Below are 22500 nucleotides of genomic sequence, written 5' to 3' on the forward strand. Positions count from 1 at the left end.
ACGCAGGGGGGACAAAGATATGGACGCAGGTCTGCCGGTAGGCCATCTGAGCCCACCTACACCAGTTCACAGCTCCAGGGCATGAGAGACACAGTGAAATGCAAGTACTGTGGCACAAGGCACAAACGTGGGCGAGACCAGTGCCCTGCATTTGGTAAATCCTGCCGCTCTTGTGGCACTGCCAACCATTTTGCCAAAGTATGCATGAAGAGGGGTCAGCACGCACGCCAGTTGAACGCTGTGGATGACCCGTCGACAGGGGAACAGGAGGACATTGATGGAGATGAGAGAGATGTGTACACAGCAGAGAGCGTGGGAGCTGTGAACACGCAAGGGAAGAAGTGGTTTGTCAATCTGCCACTGCAACAGGGGGTCCAGAGGTGCCAGCTCGACTCTGGAGCCACCTGCAATGTGATTAGCATGAAGGACAAGATGAGACTAGCGCCCAGAACGCCTCTTCAGAAGAGTCTCACCAGATTGAAGCTGTACAACAGTGAGTGGATGAACTCGCTGGGGTTGTACAGCACACAGTGTGTCATTAGGGGCAGAACACACAAGCTGGACTTTGAGGTTGTGCATACAGGCCAGAGGCCCTTGCTTTCAGGGGAGACATGTGAGAGACTGGGTCTGATACGATTCACCATTCCTGAGGAGCTATATAAAGTGGAACACTGCAGGATGGGAGACCTGACCAAAGAGCGTCTCATCAACACATACCACAATGTGTTCACCAACCCAGTTGAGTCCCTGCCTGGTGATGTTCACTTTGAGCTGGACAGCAGTGTGGCGCCTGTGCAGTGTTCCCCCAGGAATGTTCCAGTGGCCCTCAAGGCAGCTGTTAAAGCACAGCTCGATCAATACAAAAAGGATGGACATTTAACCACAGTCACACAGCCCACAGACTGGATCAGCAATCTGGTCATAGTGAAAAAAACGGATAAATTGAGACTACACATTGACCCAAAGCCACTCAACCGAGCCCTGAAACGGTCCCACTACCTCATGCCCACTTTAGATGACGTGTTGTACAAGCTGCCAAAGGCGCGTATATTCACGCTGGTGGATGCGTGTGATGCATTCCTGCAGTGCCGACTGGATGAGGAGAGTAGCCTGATGACAACGTTCTGGACACCATGGGGCAGAAAACGGTGGCTGAAGCTCCCCTTTGGTGTGTCAGTTGCTCCGGAACTGTACCAGAGAAAGCAACATGAGCTCCTAGCTGGATTAACTGGGATTGAGCCCATAGCCGATGATATCCTCATAGTTGGCTGCGGGGATACGGATGATGAGGCCAACCGCGACCATGACACAAACCTAATTTCCCTAATGGACAAATGCAGAGAAGTTAAGCTCAGGCTGAGCCTGAAAAAGTTGCAGTTCCGAGTGAAGGAGGCCCGTTTCCACGGCCACATACTGTCTGCCGAGGGCCTCAAGGCTGACCCTGACAAGGTCAGGGCGGTTCTGGACATGCCGAACCCCACAGACGCTAAAGGGGTCCAGCGGTGATTGGGCTTTGTGAACTATCTTTCCAGATTTATGCCCCGCCTGTCAGAGGTATGTGAACCATTGAGGAGGCTGCTAGACAAGACGTGACGTGGCACTGGCTGCCAAAACATGATGCTGCCATGAAGGAAATGAAGACACTGGTCACAGTAGTACCGGTCTTGCGTTATTATGACGCCATCAAGCCAGTCACCATACAGAGCGACTCCAGTCAGACAGGCCTGGGCTGCTGTCTGCTACAGGAAGGGCAGCCTGTCACTTTTGCCTCCCGCGCCCTGACCCAGACGGAACAAAACTACGCACAGATAGAAAAGGAGTGCCTGAGCATCGTGTTCGCCTGTCAACGCTTCCACTACTACCTATATGGACGGGGTGATGTGACAGCAGAGACCGACCACCACCCTTTAGTGTCCATCTTCAGTAAGCCCCTCCTCAGCGCGCCCAAGCGCCTACAGAGCATGCTCCTGACACTTCAGAATTACTGCCTTATGGTGGTGTACAAGCCAGGCCCTGGAATGTACATAAGTGACACGCTTAGTAGAGCCACCACCCCGCCACGGCAAACAGACACACTGTATCGACGAGAAATGGTCTGCAGCATGCAACAGGAGCAGTGTGACGCAGCGGCCATTCAGCAGGCAGACTACCTTAATGTCAGCAGCCAACGCTTGGCACAGATCCCAGCACACACAGAGGAGGATGTGTGTCTCCAAACGCTCAAGGCAGTCGTACTGCAGGGATGGCCAGAACACAAAGAGGAGGCCCCCGTACTCATCAGGGACTACTGGGCCATCAGAGATTAAATAAGCACACAGGATGGCGTGCTTTTCAGAAGCCAGCGCGTCATCATTCCGAAAGCCATACGTCCGGAAATGCTGAGGAGGATCCACTACAATCATGTGGGTGGCGAAGCATGCTACAGACATGCCCGCGATACATTGTACTGGCCCGGCATGCAAGGGGAAGTCAAAGACTATGAACAGCAGTGCTCTGTGTGTAACGAGTATGCGCATGAACAACAAAAATAGACCATGATGTCACACCCGCTCCCCACACGTCCATGGCAGCTGGTAAGCATGGACTTGTACAGCTACGCAGCACAGAACTTTTTGCTCGTGGTGGACCACTACTCTGACTTCTGGGAGATCGACCTGCTCCCTGACTTGTCGGCCGACACCACAATCCGACGAATCAAGGCACAGTTTGCATGTTATGGCGTCCCGGACAGAGCCATTTCAGTTGGGGGAAGCCAGTTTGCGTGCAGTGAATTCCGGGCATTTGCAAGGGAGTGGGGCTTCCAACATGTCATGTCCTCACCGCGGCACCCAAAAGCTAATGGCAAAGCAGAGTCAGCAGTAAAGATTGTGAAAGGCTTGTGCAAAAAGGCAGACCGTGCCAAAGAGGACCCCTGGAAGGCCATTCTGCATTGGTGAAACACGCCCACTGAGGGCATAAATTGCAGCTCAGCACAGCGGCTCATGTCACGAAGGCTGAGAACACTTCTTCCGGTGGCCAACCAGCTCCTTGCACCTCAGGTCATCGCAGGGGTTTCCAACAAGCTGAGGGGGAAGCATCAGGCGGCAAAGTTAGTGTATGACAAATCGGCGAGGGATCTGCCGGAGCTGAACGTCGGCCAGCCCGTCAGAATGAAGCCGCTCCCGGGAGACAGGACGGGGAGATGGAGGAGAGGGGTGTGCCTGCAGCAGTTGGGACTCCGGTCCTATCTGGTCGACGTAGAGGGGACCACATATCGACGCAACAGAATTGATCTTCGACCGGCCGAGGCAAGCCCTGCCCAACCGCTGGCTCGACCAGAATTGACCCCAGAGCAGCCTGCGAGTGGAGGTGGCAACAGAGACAGTGTTGGCGGTGCTGGGGAGTCTCCAAGGTCTTCACCGGCCCCAAGGTCACCGCCGTCTTCTCCACAGGCCAGAGACACACCGCGCCGTGTGCTACAGGGCCAGACTTTCTCCCGGAGTGGGAGGCTGATTAAGCCTCCTGACAGACTTGACCTCTAGGTCACATATGGACTGTGACACACACACACACACATACACTCACACACACACACGCATACACACACACACACACACACACACACACACACACACACACTGCCATACACTCGAATAAAACATGCATGGACTGTTTGCACTTTCAAACACACATGGGCTGTGAATTTTGTTAAAAAAAATTTAAAAAAAGAACTGACTGTTGTAACAATAAAAAAAAAAGTGATGTTCTGATTGATGGTGATTTGATGACAGGTGTGTTCTTATTCTGCTACTATGTAGTGTTACGTTCTATTGCTATATATTTAATATCTGGTATTGGATGTTGAACCAGGTATTGCTATCTGAGGTTGAATCTGGTGTTACTAGTATGTTGATGGTCTACAGTTGATTTACAGGCAGCATTGTTCCAGTGTGGATACTTTACTGAAGGAAGGGAGATGTTACAGGGTGATTGTATTGACATAGTGCGCCACTATGTGGCAGCCACGTTGACCTCACCTATAACATATCCCTGCGTCACGTGTGTATACCTCCGTTGTACTTACTACATGCAGCCTGAATACACGGTACTGAGAAACAGCAGGACTCTTGTCATCTTTATAATGCACCGCACCATATAACAACCTGCTGCGAAGCGGGGTGTGCCAGTTAGTCCGATGTTGATGTGATAAAACTTATTTCTTGTTTGGAAGATACATACACAATTGTAACTGTTATTTCTTCCTGCACATAATAAATATGTAAAACGTGTTTGGATGTATTCATTCATGTAACATTGTCATTAAATGTAATATTGCCTGACAAAAAGTGATTCGACGTAATATTTTGATATTTACACATCACATATTTACACACGCGCATCTGACTAGAATACCCTTATGAGCATTACATATATCAACAATAAGTACCTACTGTACTGTTTACTTGTTGAAATACCCTTTTTAGAGCAAATATCTACCCAAATGGCTACTTGGTTGCTGCCAAAAATGTATTTCTAGTAATATTTTGACACATCTTATCTCTGCATATCCTACTAGAATACTCTTATTAGCATTACATATACTGTATATAAATCAAGTACCTACAGTACTGTTTATTTGTAGAAATACCCTTTTTGGAGCAAATATCTACCCATATAATTTATATGTGTATATATAATATAATATAATATAATATAATATAATATAATATAATATAATATAATATATATATATATATATATATATATATATATATATATATATATATATATATATATATATATATATATAATATACATATTACGTATAAGCATGTATATATATATATGTATTATATATTACTGTAACTTGTTCTTAAAAATAGTAGTTATTTTGTATGTAAAATTTAGTAATTTAGTGTTTGTGTGTATATATGTATACTGTATATATGTATGTGTGTTTCTTCCTATACAGTATACATGTATATATGTATGTGTGTGCGTGTATATACTGTATATATCTGTATATACATATATATATATATATATATATATATATATATATATATATATATATATATATATATATATATATATATATATATATATATATATATATATATATATATATATATATATATATATATCCCTTGTATTATGTTAAGGGTCAATATATACACATATAAATTATATGGGTAGATATTTGCTCTAAAAAGGGTATTTCTACAAGTAAACAGTACAGTAGGTAGTTGATGTTGATATATGTAATGCACATAAGGGTATTCTAGTCAGATGCGCGTGTGTAAATATGCGATGTGTAAATATCAAAATATTACGTCGAATCACTTTTTGTCAGGCAATATTACATTTAATGACAATTTTACATGAATGAATACATCCAAACACGTTGTACATATTTATTACGTGCAGGAAGAAATAACAGTTACAATTGTGTGTGTATCTTCCAAACAAGAAATAAGTTTTATCACATCAACATCGAACTAACTGGCACACCCCGCTTCGCAGCAGGTCCGCAAGCCACGCCCACCCCCCACAGCCACAGAAGAGGAAACTGTCCTTTTCCGGGCACGATAAAGTCTTAAATAATGTCAAACACGTAGCGTTACAATAACCAGGAAGATAAAGTGTTTGTGTCACACCTACTAATCAGGCATTCACATTTTGCAACAACACACATGGGGGAAAGTCCTAATTGGAAATACAGCCAAATTAACTCCTAAACTGCCATTTTAACACACACCAAACCATGCGCACGCATCCAATGCAAACGAGGAATCGTCGAACAAAAAGCGTTATTTGTTTCAGCGAGCTTCAGACTGGAACTTCAGCTTCCAGGAGGAGAGTATGGGCCTGATTCCTCTCCTGATGTCCTCTCGGACCACTGTCCTTAAATACCTTTTACATGAAGACCTTTACTCTTTGTAATTCTAGCCTTAGGGCCGGCTAGTCTGGACAAAGCCCAGTTTGTTGTTTGGCCAGTCAATCTATTTCCTGGCCTTGTCCCTCTGCTCAGTTTGAGTCGGGTGACCTCCGACCCCTGATCTCTACTCCTACCTGTGGGGGCTCCTAACAGATGTCGCTAATGTGTTTATAATCACTCCTAAAATCCAAACCTGCATTCCTTTAGTATTCCAATTATCCTGGGGGTAAGAGCCACCACTCTCTGGATGAGCTGTGATGGACATCTGCACCCGAAGCTATCTAAGGGCATATTTCCTTAATATAATAATCCCCTAGAAGATTCTGTGACCAATTACAAATGCATGCTAGTTCACAATCGTGTAAGAAAAACGTACATGTCACAATTCACCTCATAGCCCACAGCCAGCTTGCCTAATGCTAACACCCTACTAAATGCTATGTGTGAGGCAGATTAACACAGGCTCTCATTGAAACTTACTCGTCTGAAAAGGCCGTGAACACACCAACATGTGTCGGGTGATGGCGGTAAAAGTGAGGTTTGGTCGTCTCTTTGTTAGCTCTATGATCCGAGTTCGTTGGCTTTGCTTCCACGCTGGAAATGACAAAAATATCACCAAATTGTTTTGTTTCCTGAAAGGATCATGTGAACTATTGATGCAGTTAATGACGCAGCACATCCGTGCAATGTTTTGAACTTCCATCGATCCATTTTCTACCGCTTGTCCCTTTTTGGGGTCGCGGGGGGTCGCTGAAGCCTATCTCAGTTGCATTCGGGCAGAAGGCGGGGTACACCCTGGACAAGTCGCCACCTCATCACAGGGCCAACACAGATAGACGGACAACATTCACACTCACGTTCACACACTAGGGCCAATTTAGTGTTGCCAATCAACTTATCCCTAACTTGATAAAGAAAAAAACACAACTTTAGGAAAAAGTTGTGCATTCAGCAGTGTAAATAAGGTTTTCAGGTGGCCATAAACCCACTGCGCATTGTGTTTACTACATCACACTTTAAAGCCCTATTAAATTCAAGAAAAGGCTTTTAGCAAAGTACAAAGGTGGCGTCTGTGTGGATCTACTCATTCCCCCCTTTCTGCTCATCGCTGTCTTTGCATCAAGAGCCATTAATTAAGTTAAAGTTCAAAGTACCACTAGGTGTGGTGAAATTATTCTCTGCATTTGACCCATCCCCTTGTTCCACCCCCTGGGAGGTGAGGGGAGCAGTGAACAGCAGCGGTGGCCGCGCTCGGGATCCATTTTGTTGATTTAACCCCCAATTCCAAGCCTTGATGCTGAGTGCCAAGCAGGGAGGTAATGGGTCCCATTTTTATAGTCTTTGGTATGACTCGGCCAGGGTTTGAACTCACGACCAACGTTCCCTCTAAGGTGCGCGCCTGTGCAATTGTGCACTGCTCAAGCGTCCTCTGCGCACGGCAAATCTATGCCACGCACAAAATCAAATAAAAAAATAAGCGCATAACAATTTTCGACACACGGACACGACAGAGAAAACAGTTTTCGTCATCATTGTTCAAATATTGTAATGTCTGTCGAGACGCTTTGAGAACATGAATTCCATCCATCACTTTAATGAGCAAAACTCTTTATTGTCGGCCATAAACACATCACCAAAACATTAGTAAAAAAAAAGATATCTACCAAAACTGGTCATTTTCTGCAGTACAAACCAGACCAAAAGCAACGTTGTTATATCAACAGCAGCCACTCGCTCTTTCTCACTTGCGCCAACACATGCACATATGGCACTTAGCCAGGGATGCGTTTACAGCCACACAAAAAGTCGGACAACTCCAACACCACACATAAAGTGTCATTCCAGGTCGTTACACTATGATTTACCAATCAAATGTGTACTTATTCTAGTGTCATTCATTAGGAATCTTAATTTATAAATATTAATCATGAAATGCTGTTAGTATATTAAATACATACTAATAAAAATGTGTTTTTTACAAACAGGAAGTTGCAGGAATGTACACATGATCCCCTGCTTACATCTCATTGTGCAACATGTGAATGTTTTAATGGGAACTAAATGCAATGTCTGAAAGGGGTACGAATTATTTCCAAAGCAGGACCTCCACCCAGACAAACAATACAAGTACACAGTTCATGAAAAACAATATTTTTTGTTATTGTCATTGTAAGTAGGCCTAAACACTTATATTAGAAATGGAAATGACTGCTGTTATAATTATATATAATTATAATTATAATAATAAGAGAATGTTGTCCGTCTATCTGTGTTGGCCCTGCGATGAGGTGGGGACTTGTCCAGGTTGTACCCCGCCTTCTGCCCGAATGCAGCTGAGATAGGCTCCAGTGACCCCGAAAGGGACAAGCGGTAGAAAATGGATGGATGGATGGAGATTGAACTTGTTATTTAGTCAGGTTTGAGACAGGTGTGCTGCTGGTGTAGCCACAGTGTGCACGTCTGATGTTGCTCACATGGGCTCCACTCAATGCTCAGGGAGTTTTTGCGTTTGCTCACACACATGAAAAATTAGAGGGAACATTGCTCACGACCTACCAATCTCAGGGCGAACACTCTAACCACAAGGCCACTGAGCAGGTAAATGAACGTAAAAGTGATGTTAAATGTTTATTTCTACAATTCATTCATTATTTATATGTATTTTACATTGTTTTATGCATTAAAAACTATCATTTTCTCTATAAAAAGTGTTTTGTGTTCATATTTTGGGTGTCTGGAATGGATTAATTAGATTTACATTATGCGGGGATATTGCTTTGCTTTTTTTAACCTTTTTGACTGACCTTTTGGAACAGATTACATATAAAGAATGAGATTCCATTGTACATACTATCAATCTAGGGCTTTTAATGTCTTTTCTGACCTAATAATAACTTCATACAGTCGATAATAACTTAATAACTTAAATATTGTTGGAATGTTGGATACCCATGTTAAACAATACGAAAGATCATAAGGTTAATGCATTTTGGTGTAAGCGTTCACAGGGTTTTGCAGTCTGGCTTTGTTGTGACATCACAGCGAGGTAGACTTACTTATTTGGACATTAAGTCAAGCTATCGGCCAAACAGGGAAGAGCTCTGTATGAGGTCAACTGAGTTTGAGGAAACACAAAAGAAGATGGGATAAAGTATTATTTTATTCTAATCTTGGCATGTGCACAATAACACCGATGTGTGACATGCAGTGACATAAATGGTGCTAAAAGCAGCTTCTTTTTTTTTCAAACACTGTAATGATCGACAATTGTGCAGGTGTACGTAATGTTGTGACCGGGTGAATCTATACCATTTGTATGAAGTTATTTTTCGACCAAGTCTGGAGAAAAAATAGTGTTGATGTTCGTCTTAAAGATACATATTCAAACGGTGCACATTTTCAAATGATACATTATGATACTTTTGGTGAGGGTGGGGCCTGGTTTTTTGATTATAAAAGTGACTGTGGAGCTAAATTTACTCAAAATTCACACCAAAGCATATCCAATAGTGTCGATTAAATTCCTCATGTATACTCTTTCAGCAAAAATTTTTTAAAAAGCATACTTTTTGGAGGGAATGTGTGACAACATTTAGATGTCCTTTGATATACTTTATTAGACTCTGCATAAAACCCTACAATTAGTGTTTTAACAAAAAAGGATCTGAATAGACATATTTACATATTCACCATTTATTTAGTTTAAAGTTACAAAAAGTAATAACAGTTACTGAGAAAATTACAATATTTGAAATGTCATACTGTATGAGTGACATCAACCTGGGATAGTAATCGATTAATCAACCGTCTTTCTTCTTCTCTTTTTGTCAGCGTTGAATAATCAAGCAGCTTTATATCAAATAACATTAAAGATCAGTGAGTTTTGAAGAAAGAAGAAATAATGACAGCTGTCAACCAAGAATCAGCGCTATATGAGCAATGTTCATGCCACAGAATCCGAACCGGTCGTCAACATCAGCGAGTCACCCACCACGTGACGACCACAGAAGCCACCACACCAACCAGAGACGTGGCTGCGGCGGAGTGGGCGGAGTTACACAAGTCAGAGTTGCAGCACTTGAAAGTAAAACTGGACACCTGGAAAGATATATTCAATCATTAGGTTCAACACTAAATGTATTCCTAATCAAAGATGGACATTCTCCCTCATTGTACACAGGAAGTGTTCATGGTGTCATACATCTACACACTATAAACAAATGTGGTCTTTGGCTAACATCGCTAGTGATAGGAGAAGCGATAGCTTGAAAACCCTCTTCGGTGATTAAAATGTCCTGTTTGGGAACACTTGTTCTTGCCCCTGAAATACGTAGTTATGGATTGTTTGAAAAATAGTAGTAAGTCTTCTTCACACGTATGTATATTCAATTTAAAATTATACAGTACAGGCCAAAAGTTTGGACACACCTTCCAAGTCAATGTATGTTCTTTATTTTCATGACTATTTACATTGTAGATTGTCACTGAAGGCATCAAAACTACAAATGAACACATGTGGAGTTATGTACTTAACAAAAACAAGTGAAATAACTGAAAACGTGTTTTATAGTCTAGTTTCTTTGAAATAGCCACCCTTTGCTCTGATTACTGTTTTGCACACTCTTGGCATTCTCTCAATGATCTTCAAGAGGTAGTCACCTGAAAGAGTTTTCACTTCACAGGTGTCATAGTTTTGATGTCTTCAGTGACAATCTACAATGCAAATAGTCATGAAAATAAAGAAAACACATTGAATGAGAAGGTGTGTCCAAACGTTTGGCCTGTACTGTATATTTTCATATTTATGTTTTAAATGTACCACTTTTCTGTATTTGCAATACTTGGAGTAACATATTTGTAGTTGAAGTTGCTGTAATGTACTTGTTAAATAAATATATAGTAAAAATATTAATAGGTCTTTTTTTTTGTATGTTTCAAATGTAACACTCTCGTTCTCCATGATAAGCAAGTATTATATGGTCAGCTTGTTTTTAATTTATCCCTACATCTTGTGAATGGTCTGATATGAGCACTTCACAACATTGTCACAAGATCTTGTCATTTGTCATGTCAAAACTTCATGAAGTCTTTGTATACAAATTTTAATCAATCAGTACCGTTTGTGTTTTTTACTTGAGAATGCCATAGAGTGTATTTTGGATGTACAAATTGTGTATCAATAACAAACAGCGATTAGAAATGTTTTGTTTTCTGGGTAAAAACCTACTTTAAAATCATTGCTCCTCTGCTCTCACTACTTCACATACAGATGTTTCATGCAAAAAGTACAGCATTTTTTCTTTACTGTTTGCTAGTTATTACTATTAACTATTAAGCGGTTATCGCTTGAGGGGGTGTTGCATTGGCAACTCTGAGCTGGAGCCAACCCTCGAGCCCTGACCAGTCACAACACAGTAGGCGTGGTCGAGGAAGAGATTGCTGAATGCAGATTTGTACACAACATTGATATTTATGTGGTGTTTTATTCAGATAAAATTACTGTAGTACCCCACTGAGATCCGAAATAATTTTAGAACCTTTAAAGATACTTACACAAAAGCTAAGGAATGTTTTGCTTTGTGTTTTGTTTCTTGCTGTACCCAAAATGAACCAAACATTGAACATAAAACTGAGGTACCAAATCATGATGATACATCCCACCAATCAATGATCAATACTTTGAGTTACCTGTGGGAACATCTGTCCAAGTCGACTGTGCTCGCAGTCTGAATACTTGAGGCACTGGCGGAACGTCATCCCTCCTGCAACACACACAGGAAGTACACTTACTGCAAGGTCTAATTTACTAAAGGTTTGCGTGTATCAAAACACATGCAAAATAGTGCAAAGCTGATCTACTAAGCACCTGCATGCAGGATTGCATCTGTTAAATAAGCAAAATAATGTGCGCTATCCATTTTAGCGTCTTTTCCTTTATGCATATGCAGAAAATAAAGTATACGCACATTATCATACCACCCACAATAGAGGAAGAGATGCAAATGTAATCATTTAGTGCACGCAATGTGAGTTATCAAACGTTTATGCATCTATATTTAGCAACTTTGCACTGTACGTGCAAACTGGCACAGTTACGCACAAATATGGTGAGAATGACCACAACTAAGCGAAGCAATTGTCAGATTACAAAATAGTGGAGATATATTGTCTATTCAGAAACAACATTTTTGGACTGCTGAATGATGGGCTGATTTGGAGTGAGCAGATACAAATCAATATATTGTGTCTACAAAATGAAAAAACATCTTGTAACATTTAATTTTCTCGCGTCTGGATCCTTCCGGCGCACTATCGCGGTTATTGCCGGCGTCTCTCGCAGTAGTTTTTCTGGCGTTACATCCCAGGTGTTGAATTCTACTAAATGACACAAATCACCCTACCTTATGATAACTGTGCTCAACCCTTCCACTCAGGCAGAACGTTGCTATGATTTTTGCTTACATTTAAACGAGAAACATTGTAGAGCGCACGTTCGGCGGGCTAAAATGTTGCTTACTGCCCCACCCGATCCCTAAGATCAGCCGATCAGCTGCTACTGACGGTCCCTGACACAAGGCTGAAGCTTAGAGGTGACAGAGCTTTCGCCGCTGCTGCTCCCAAGCTCTGGAACGACCTACCTCTGAGTGTTAGACAAGCCTCCTCTCTTCCTGTTTTTAAATCTCTCTTAAAAACATACTTTTATTCCATGGCTTTTAACACTGAGTGATATCCATCCTGCAATGGCGCCCCATAATACACCTGCTGTGAACCTGTTTTTATGTTTTATTTATTTTATTTATTTACTTTTTATCGTGTTCTGTTTGTGTTGTGTTGTGTTTGCTCTGTACTCCTATTATCTTTTAACCTGCCCATTGTACAGCACTTTGGCTACCCCTGTGGTAAATTTTAAATGTGCTTTATAAATAAAGTTGATTTGATTTGATTTGATTTGATTTGATTCTGTTGTCTAGATAGCACTGGAGGGGCTTTTATATTGCCCAGAAAAAGTGCATATTTTCTGCTGCATGTTCCACAACATAACAAAACACCACGGTTTGGAGCATGATGCCTTGAGTATGGAGGAAAATGTTTGACAGATGGTTATACACGTAAACAACTCATTTATTGGGGCAGTCCGCACCACTTGTGCATCCATAATGCGTCTTAGTGTATCACCCACAACATGTTCACTAAGAGTCAGTTTGAAAAAGTAACTATTTACAGTTAGTCATGATTAAATTACAAACGTAAGTATTATGTAATAGATGCAACTAATTACTGGCAAAGTAATTGATGCTTTACTTTTTTTTTTACTTTTACATACTGTATCTGCTGTATGCAGTTGACATGTTTCATGAGAGAAGAGTGCGTTAGTGCGTGCCTTTAAAAGGCGGTTCCTGTTGCCAAGTGAAGTATGACATCAGCGAGGGTGAGCTCATTGGCTGTTTTAGCTCAGCATTGGTAGAAGACTGGAATAAAGTTTTTGACTACACCTGTGGAATGTTCTTTTTACTGATAAGTGATTAAACGTACATCAATGCCTGTGTCTCTCCTTGTTCACACATAGTGTACTATAGGATTATTGTTGTTGATGATTGTCACTTCATTGAATGTTCATTATTCACCCGTAGTAGTGGATTGTGTGTCTGCGGTGACTGTTGCTTGTACTAGTAAAGCTGTCTTGTCCGCATCAAAAGTAGTGTGCCACGTTACATCAAACGTATTGGTAACAGCGTTGTAACCTACATAAAAGTAATTAATTAGACCACTCGTAACTAGAAGAAGTAATAATGGCATTACTAATGGCGTTACTATGTAATGCTGTTTATTCAAACACTACTAATAGTACCTGCCATTCTTTAGTTTGCACACACTATTTAGCGCTCGTTATTCGGGATCTTTTTTAGAACCATATTAATGAAGTCGCCAACATGTACATGGTCCTGGTCACCTGAGGACAGAACACCCTTGTCTAACATTCAAACGTGTTACTTTACTTAAAAGCAATTTTAAGTTCAAACTTGCACATGGAAAGCCAGGTATGTGTATTGCTTGTAGTACGTGTTAAAAACTCATACATGAATGGTAAGGTGTGGTATAGTAGAGGTACCACAATGAATAGTAAAGATACATTAGTGCACTGCAGGCATGAACAGTTGCTTATACTATAGTACAGTGGTCCCCAACCTTTTTGTACTTGCGGACCGGTCAATGCTTGAAAATGTGTCCCACGGACCGGGGGGGAGGTGTAGTAAAAAAAAAAACTTTTTTTTTTTTTTTTTTTTTTTGTCATAAAGAAATACAATCATGTGTGCTTACGGACTGCATCCCTGCAGACTGTATTGATTCATATTGATGTATAATGTATATATTGTGTTTTTTATGTTGATTTAATATATATATATATTTTTTTTAAATTTAATTTAATTTATTTTTTAAAATTTATTTCTTGTGCGGCCGCGGCCCGGTACCAATCGGTTCACGGACCGGTACCGGGCCGCGGCCCGGTGGTTGGGGACCACTGCTATAGTACATCTAAATGGCTGTTAATCTTAATACATGTAAAACTGTACTCCAATCGCAAATATTTATAAGACTAGGGTTCCAAATAAGTTATGAATTGGTACTGTACAAAAATACAATGGAAATAGTATGGAAATGTGGCAATTAGTGCAAACACCTTGTTAAAGTTGTAGACACAGCACTACCATGTTTGTTGTGTGGTATTAGCAGTATACTAGCATTGACTGTAACTTACATTGTAGTAACGGTACTACCATAGCAAGTACACATGCGCAGGATGCTATGACAAAGTATAAAAGCAGATTGAGCAAGTTAGTTAGAGATGTAGTACGGGGGCCAACATCAAAGTTACATTGTTAGAAGTTATTCCATAAAAATGCAGTAATAACCTCTTTCTGTGAGCGTCAGACAGGCGTCGTCATAGCTACAGTCTCGTTGTTTGGAACAACTCGCTGTGTAATCTTTACAACTGTAACAGCGAATTGCTGATCCTGAAACAACATTTCATGTTATATTTATCGGTAACTTCTTTCTGCAAAAACATTTTTACAATACTCACTTGTCATTCATTATACAGTACATCAATAAGTACAATAATAAGTAGTAATATAGCAATATTATGATCTAAAGAAGAACCAGGCTGAAACATACCAAGTCCCATCAGAGAGAAGCAAATCATCAGAAAGACGCTAACAGAGAACTTCATGTTCACCATCGTCACTCTGAAATCACACATGTATGTACTACTTAAACTCTCTCAATACCACTTCGTACTGTGTGTACTGGTCTGTCTTGTGTGTGTGCGAGTGCATGTGTGTGTGTGTGTGTGTGTGTGTGTGTGTGTGTGTGTGTGTGTGTGTGTGTGTGTGTGTGTGTGTGTGTGTGTGTGTGTGTGTGTGTGTGTGTGTGTGTGTGTGTGTGTGTGTGTGTGTGTGTGTGTGTGTGTGTGTGTGTGTGTGTGCGCTCCGTTGTAGTACTTACCAAACTGTAGAACTTGACAGATGCCACAGTGCTCACTAACTGACAGGAGATGAAACTGATGGAACAATTACACTGTTAGACCACACCCACTGGGAGGAGCCTACTAGAACCCTCAAAAACCTATTAAAAATAACACATAAGACACTATTAGAACCAAATAAAAACAAAAAAAGAACCCATTAGAATCTAACAAGAACAAATAAAAGACAAATAAAAACTCATTAGAGAACCAAATAAGAACCCAATACAACCAAAAAATAACACATAAGAACCAAATAAAACTCAAATGGAACCCATTATAACCAGATTAGTTAAGTTCTGGTTGCATGTCTGCGATGGTTGTGTTCTCCAGGATGCGGTAGGACGAGCAGGAAGCAGTGTGCAGGTAAGATCAATCTCTTTTATTTCTCAAACAAGGCAAATACAAATAGGTTGTGCAACTTTTTGGGAGTAATAATTGATAGTAAACTATCATGGAAACCTCATGTCACATTAAAAAAAATATATCCAAAAGCCTCTCAATTATAAACAAAGCAAATCTATACCTCAATGAAAATGCACTCCGTACTCTATACTGCACCTTGGTACTCCCATACCTTACATACTGTGTTGAAGTATGGGGGAATACTTACCACAACACAATTCATCCTCTGATCATATTACAGAAAAGAGCAGTGCGGATCATTCACAACGTTGGTTTTTTAGAACATAATCATAATCTGTTTATGCAACCAAAGTTGCTCAAATTTGATGATCTTGTTAAATATAATACATCAATAATCTTATATAAAGCATTTAACAAATTATCGCCGCCTAATCTACAACGTTTTTTACAAGTGGAGTGCAGGCTCATAACTTGAGGGGCTTTGGAAATTTCTCATTGCTGAGAGCTTAAACCACGCATAAACGTTTTTGTGTGTCTGTATGCGGAGTAAAACTATGGAACAAACCGGAATTATGCCAAACTATTAATCAATTTAAACTATTATACAAACATCGGGTCTGGTTCAAATATAGAGATGAGGGTCTTTAATTTGACCTGCTGTTGTACTCTGTCTCAAAGTGTTAACATGTGCTCAATGTTTGCTTACCATTATCGCTACGTTGTCTATTACCATTGTTGGTATATTCATTCTTCCTACATTGTTGATACAAATTATTGTTACAGTGTAATAATTATTGTTACCTTTGGTAATTCCACAGGTAACAAAGTAACAGTAACAATGAAGCTCAATGGAATAATCACTGAACTGAGAACTGGGGGTGGGATTAAATAAATTATCCTCTTCCCACTCACTTTCAGGCAAAACTGGATCATCATGCTTACATACTGTACATTACTTTTTGCATTATGTACATTTATATTATGACGTGTTGTCAACCTTGTACTTTTTTTATGTAATTGCCTGAAATAAATGAATAAACAAAACAAAACAAAAACTTGGAAGTGCATGAGAAGCATAGCCGAGCAAAACGTAACTCTCTTGGAAGGTCATGACAGTAGAGGAAGGTAAAGAAGAAAATAATGTCCCCCTAAGTTTATTTTAGTATGCTTTTATTAGCATGCTTCTATTTGGATGCTACAATTAGCAAAAGGCGCAACATGCACCTGCGGGTATGCTGATGTCCGACAGGCCGCCATGTTGTCGAGAACATGAATCAGGGGTCAGGATGAGAGTGGCACCACGCCGTCCTGATCACTGATAGGATGATGACAAGCTGAGAGATGTGGGGAGAAGAAAGGTGTGAGTGTGTCTCGGTGCCAAGCGACAAAGAAAGCATAGAAGAAGAAGACAAAAGTCCAGTGTGAGCAGAGACGACGGTCAGCAGCGCCAACGCAAACAAAGACGCTTCAGAGGCACAAAGCTTCTTGCTGCTCCAATGTTTGGATCGTCCACTCTAGAAAGATGAGCTGAAAGACTTCAAAAGGTAACAATAATAATAATGTCAAGTTTGAGAAGCATATAAATAATTGTGAATCGATTGTAAATAATGTTGTTGCTTCAAACAAAGCTTATCCATCTTGAGCAGAACTCCGATCACTAAAATAAACAGCATTTCTGTACTTTTTTATCGGGCTTATTACTCACCTACTTCAACAAGGATCATTCAAAGTATAAATTAGGGATGACTTATATTATCGGCTAATATTAGCATAAAAATTAGGTAGGCTGTATTGATAGTGATCTATCTTATACTGATCCGTCTTATATTGATCTTATGTTTTTTTCTGCTGATAATGTTATCGAAGTGAGTATTTGTCGGATTTCAGCCAGCAAGTGATGACCTCATCAAACTGCGCCTTGCTCCACAGACAAACAAACTTGCTAGCTAGTATGTCCGTGGTGTGAAATGATCTAATATCAATTATGATAGTAATTATCTATATCTAATCTGATATCACACCTAAGGAAGAAACACTTTTCTCCGGGTACCCCGGGTTCCTCCCACATCCAAAGGCATGCACCTGGGGATAAGTTGATTTGCAACACTAAATTGGCCCTCGTGTGTGAATGTGAGTGTGAATGTTGTCTATCTGTGTTGGCCCTGTGTTGAGGTGGCGACTTGTCCAGGGTGTAGGCTCCCAGCTGCATTCATCACCGAGACGGGTAAAGCGGTAGCAAATGGATGGATGGGTTATGCAGAAGCCCAGAGAAGGGCAGTAGTCAGTGTGGAGCTCGTCTCTGCACCCTGAAACACATCTTGGCACACATCTGGAAGCTACAGTTGGAGGCACAACAAAGCATTTAAAGAGATCGGCAAGTGGACCGAGCTGTAGAGAGCCCATGCCAACAAACAGCAGGCACCATCACCCAGACGCAACAAGCTCTTCCATGGGCAGCAGACCCTTAGCAGTATGAAGGGATGAGGGAGACTTGATTTTCTCTCTGGAATAGAGCTCAGAGAAGTATTTCACCCATCTTTCCAACTGGTGGCCATTATCTGTGATAACTTTTCCGGTAGAATATTTGAGGACAGCTGTTTTACTTGAGTAGGTTCTAGCTTGCCAAATATTAGAAAAAAATTAGGCAAAGATCTGTTTTGAGAATTGCCACAACAAAACTAATACTAGACTTGGACGCAGTGGCAAAGAAATGGTAATCAACAACACTGCTCTCACTGAAACAGAATGTAAGTGTTAACCCATGTAATACCATTTGTGTGTTTCTTTGAGGTTCTGATATGATATTGTTGAAAATAGATGTAAATGTATTTATTTATTTATTAGCCTTTATTTAACCAGGTAAAATCCCATTGAGATCAAAGATCTCTTTTCCAAGGGAGACCTGGCCAAGAGGGCAGCAGCAAGGTTACATTAAAAACAGTAAACAAATACATAAAACATCACATTTACGACATTAAAACTTGCTCACATAACACATGAAAGCTCATGTTTGGGAAGTCTACTCTTCGTTCCAACAGATATGATATGCTTTGAAATGCAGCATGTTTTCAAATTGTAAAAGCCAATGTGGTCCTTGAGCCAAAAAGTTTGCCCACCCCTCTTCTAGTGCCTTCTTGATGCCATCATATAGTGCCCTGATGTTTCCCATTTGTCGCTGAACTCTGTAAAGTATTGGTTTGGTCAGCGCAGTGCAGTCTGCTCAGCTTTGCTCCTGACAATAATGAGGATCTGTAGGTTCCTCTCACTTGTTGTCTATTTGTACTCAGCTTATTTAGTTTCTATGACAGGGTCATCACGGTTGATTTGGCGTCAAACATGTTGTGAAGTTTCGAGGACTTCTACCAAAGCCAAAGCAGTGCAGCATCTAGTGTTGCACCGATCGTCCCACTTCTTTGATTCAGAGTAAACAGGATGCAAGATGCCAAAATCGTTCTTAAATATCTCAGTAAACCGATTCATGAAGTGTGCTTGCTGACTTCAATTAAATAATTTGCCTTTGTCTTTGTGCAATGGAATTTATTTGGTTGCAGCCTGATCTTGCAGCACACAAGGCATCGCAGTCTGCAGTTTTGTAAGAGTGTGTGTGAAGAGCGTTTTCCTGATGGCAGCATGAAGGACTAGGTTCAAATCCAGTTGGTTGCAGTGCTTTGAGGTTACGTGGCCCCAGGACAACTTGTGATGCAGATTGGCCTACAGGAATGAGTTTTTTGACCCAGAGGCCATGAAAGGTGTACAGTTCCAGTAGTCGTGATCCAATCTCGTTCATCTTACCCACTCTGAACTGACCAAGACATGAGGGCAACATGTTATAATCTGCTCACTCTGGCATTAAAGTCTCCAAGAAGAAGAATTGGTTCCTTGCTGGGAATGTTACTAATGATGAATGTGTGGAACATAGAATGTGTCCTTTGCGTAAAGTGTGGCAGACAGTGTTAGGGCAGTCACCCTGACTAGGGACACTCAGCCGGTGATTAAATCAAAAGCGGTCACTAGATAAAAATGTTTTTAGTCAGCTAAAAGCAGATCATTGATAACTTATAAAAGGGCAGATTCTGTGTTTTCCGTGATTTAAAACCGCTGTAATTTTCCCCCTAATTTTATTGACGTTAAGATAAGTCCAAAATTGATCATAAAAAATCTGTGCGCAATGGATGTTAAGTGGGTACGGTACAAGTGGATACGGTTAATAATGTACATAGCGGGGCTTGCATGTAGACAAGTCAGCAGCACAGAGACGTCACCAACTGATGCACAGAGGAGTGGTCCACCCCCGGTCCTCTGTGGAAACTGATCTGTGGTCACCTGATAACCTCTCCATGCAGGAGAGGGAGGCATTGCAGAAAAGAGAAGCAGCAGGTCAACTTGTCTAAAAAGAGGTTTATTTAAAGGCCAGAGTATGTAAATGAGTTTTAAGATGGAACTTAAATGCTTCCACTAAGGTAGCATCTCTAACTGTTAACGGTAGGGCATTGTACTGGAGCCTGAATAGAAAACGCTTTAAAGCCCACAGACTTTTTTTGGGCTGTGGAAATCACGAATAAGAAGGAGTTCTTACAACGGCGATTTCTGGCCGTGACATATGTTACAATGCAATCAGCAAGATAGGAGGGAGCTAGACTGTTTAGTATTTTATATGTAAAGTTGCATCTTAAGTGCACAGGAAGTCAGTGCAGGTGAGCCAGTATAGGCATAATATGATCAAACTTTCTTGTTCTTGTCAAAAGTCTAGCAGCCGCATTTTGTACCAACTGTAATCGTTTAATGCATAGGGAGACCCTAGAATAATATATTACAGTAATCGAGACAAGACGTAACGAACACATAAATAATGATCTCAGCGTCGGTAGTGGACAAAATGGAACGAATTTTAGCGATATTACGGAGATGAAAGAAGGCTGTTTCCGTAACACTCTTAATGTGCAGCCCAAACGAAAGAGTTGGGTCGAAAATTATGCCGAGATTTTTCACAGAGTCGCTTTGTACAATTGTTTTATTGTCGAATTTTAAGGTGGTACCCTTAACTAAGTGCAGGTGCCTAGCAGGACAGAGTATCAACATTTCCGTTCTCTTAGCGTTGAGATGCAAAAAGTTGCTGGACATCCATTGTTTAATTTTATTAAGACACGCTTTCAGATGACTACAAACTGGCATATTGGTCAGTTTTTGATTAATGATTAATCACATGAGTCCTACGACCCCGAAAGGGACAAGCGGTAGAAAATGGATGGATGGATAATCACATGAGTTCACTCATTAATTTTGACAGACCGAATTTTTACTAATGATTTTGATAATACTACGACATCAGTCATCATCTACCAGTTTTCATAATCTATGACAGAAACTACAAGAAGAAGAACATGGATGACAACACTTTGAAGACTACGCACAGCAAAAGTATGAACGTTTTTAAGAATGATCTGAGAGAACAACATTGGGACAATGTATACAGTAAACATGATGTAGATTATGCATATGTTTGTTTTTGTTTTTATATACTTCCATGATGCTTTATTATAAACATTGTCCATGAAAACAACTTAGTCAGAAGCAAAATAATTAACCATGGATGACAAAGGGACTGAAAAATGGTTGCAACAAAGAATACAATAAAAATAGCATTTATAACACAAAGATCGACAGAGGCAGAAAGTAAGTACAAAATGTACAAGAATAAGCTAACTATCATCGTACGAACACGTGGGAAAGAATATAACAGTCAATTATTAGACAAGAACAAAAAAAACATGAGATAAATGTGGCATTCTAAATAGCATCATTAAAAGTTATGCTAAGAAGGATTACCCTCAATATTTCTCATAAGTAAAAGTGAAAAATTACAATAAGAACAAGTAGTTGAAAGCATTTTTAACTACTTTGTAAATATTGGACCAAATCGGGAAAGGATTCGAGGTCCTGGATCAGGTAAGGACTTGAATGACACCGTAGACAGAATTCCCAACTCTATGTTCCTCACAGTAGAGGAAATAATCAAAATAGTTTATAAATGTAAACCCAAGACCTCACCGTATTGTTGGCGGTTTTTAAATGGTTATTTATCGGATTTTATGGGCAAAATAGAGGAGCTACCATTGGCTCCGCTGTAAGCAGACTTTTATTTACAGTTATTTAATATTTAGAAAGCATTTTAAAAAATCCATTCGTCGTCATGTCTTTCATAATGATGTGAACGATAGGCAAAATTCCCAAAAAAGTGAAGTTCCCCTCAAAGGAGAAATGTAACTTAAAACATTTGTATGCACGTACAACACTTGAAACCTTTAGCATATCAGTATGTAGAATAATTGAACAAATTAAGCAAAAAAGTCAAACAATGTACTAATATTATCGAGTTTAAGAAAGTATTCAAAGTCAAAGTGTTTACAAAGTACAAAGAAGAAGAATCCTGATAAACATTTCACCACTGAAATTGAGATAATCTGATTCATCTTGAAATACAATTTATTTAATCCTTTATTGTGAACTTTTGTATTTATTATTTATGGATTTACTAATTGTTCACTTACTTTTTTGATCAGGGTAAGGAGAAATTGGACTGAACAAATATGTTTTTAAAACAAGTCAAGTATATGGTCCACCAAGTACCATTCAGTACAGACCTGGGCATTCTACGGCCCGCGGGCCGCATCCGGCCCTTTGCGCATCCCTGTCC

The 22500-nt window shown here is 40.5% G+C and overlaps 1 protein-coding gene across 1 annotated transcript; it reads right to left on the minus strand.

Moving 5' to 3' along the window:
- Window positions 1–9579: 9579 nt before the first annotated feature.
- On the minus strand, window positions 9580–15707 carry LOC133653126 (CD59 glycoprotein-like). The gene is made up of 5 exons (XM_062052146.1): window positions 15422–15707; window positions 15092–15162; window positions 14830–14931; window positions 11606–11679; window positions 9580–10015 (listed from the first exon to the last, which is right to left on the minus strand). Exons 2-5 carry the CDS (start codon window positions 15153–15155, stop codon window positions 9893–9895), a joined length of 363 nt encoding a protein of 120 aa, XP_061908130.1. The 5' UTR covers window positions 15156–15162; window positions 15422–15707; the 3' UTR covers window positions 9580–9892.
- Window positions 15708–22500: the final 6793 nt, after the last annotated feature.

This window comes from Entelurus aequoreus, linkage group LG07, assembly GCF_033978785.1.
Source record: "Entelurus aequoreus isolate RoL-2023_Sb linkage group LG07, RoL_Eaeq_v1.1, whole genome shotgun sequence".
Taxonomy (NCBI): Eukaryota; Metazoa; Chordata; class Actinopteri; order Syngnathiformes; family Syngnathidae; genus Entelurus; species Entelurus aequoreus.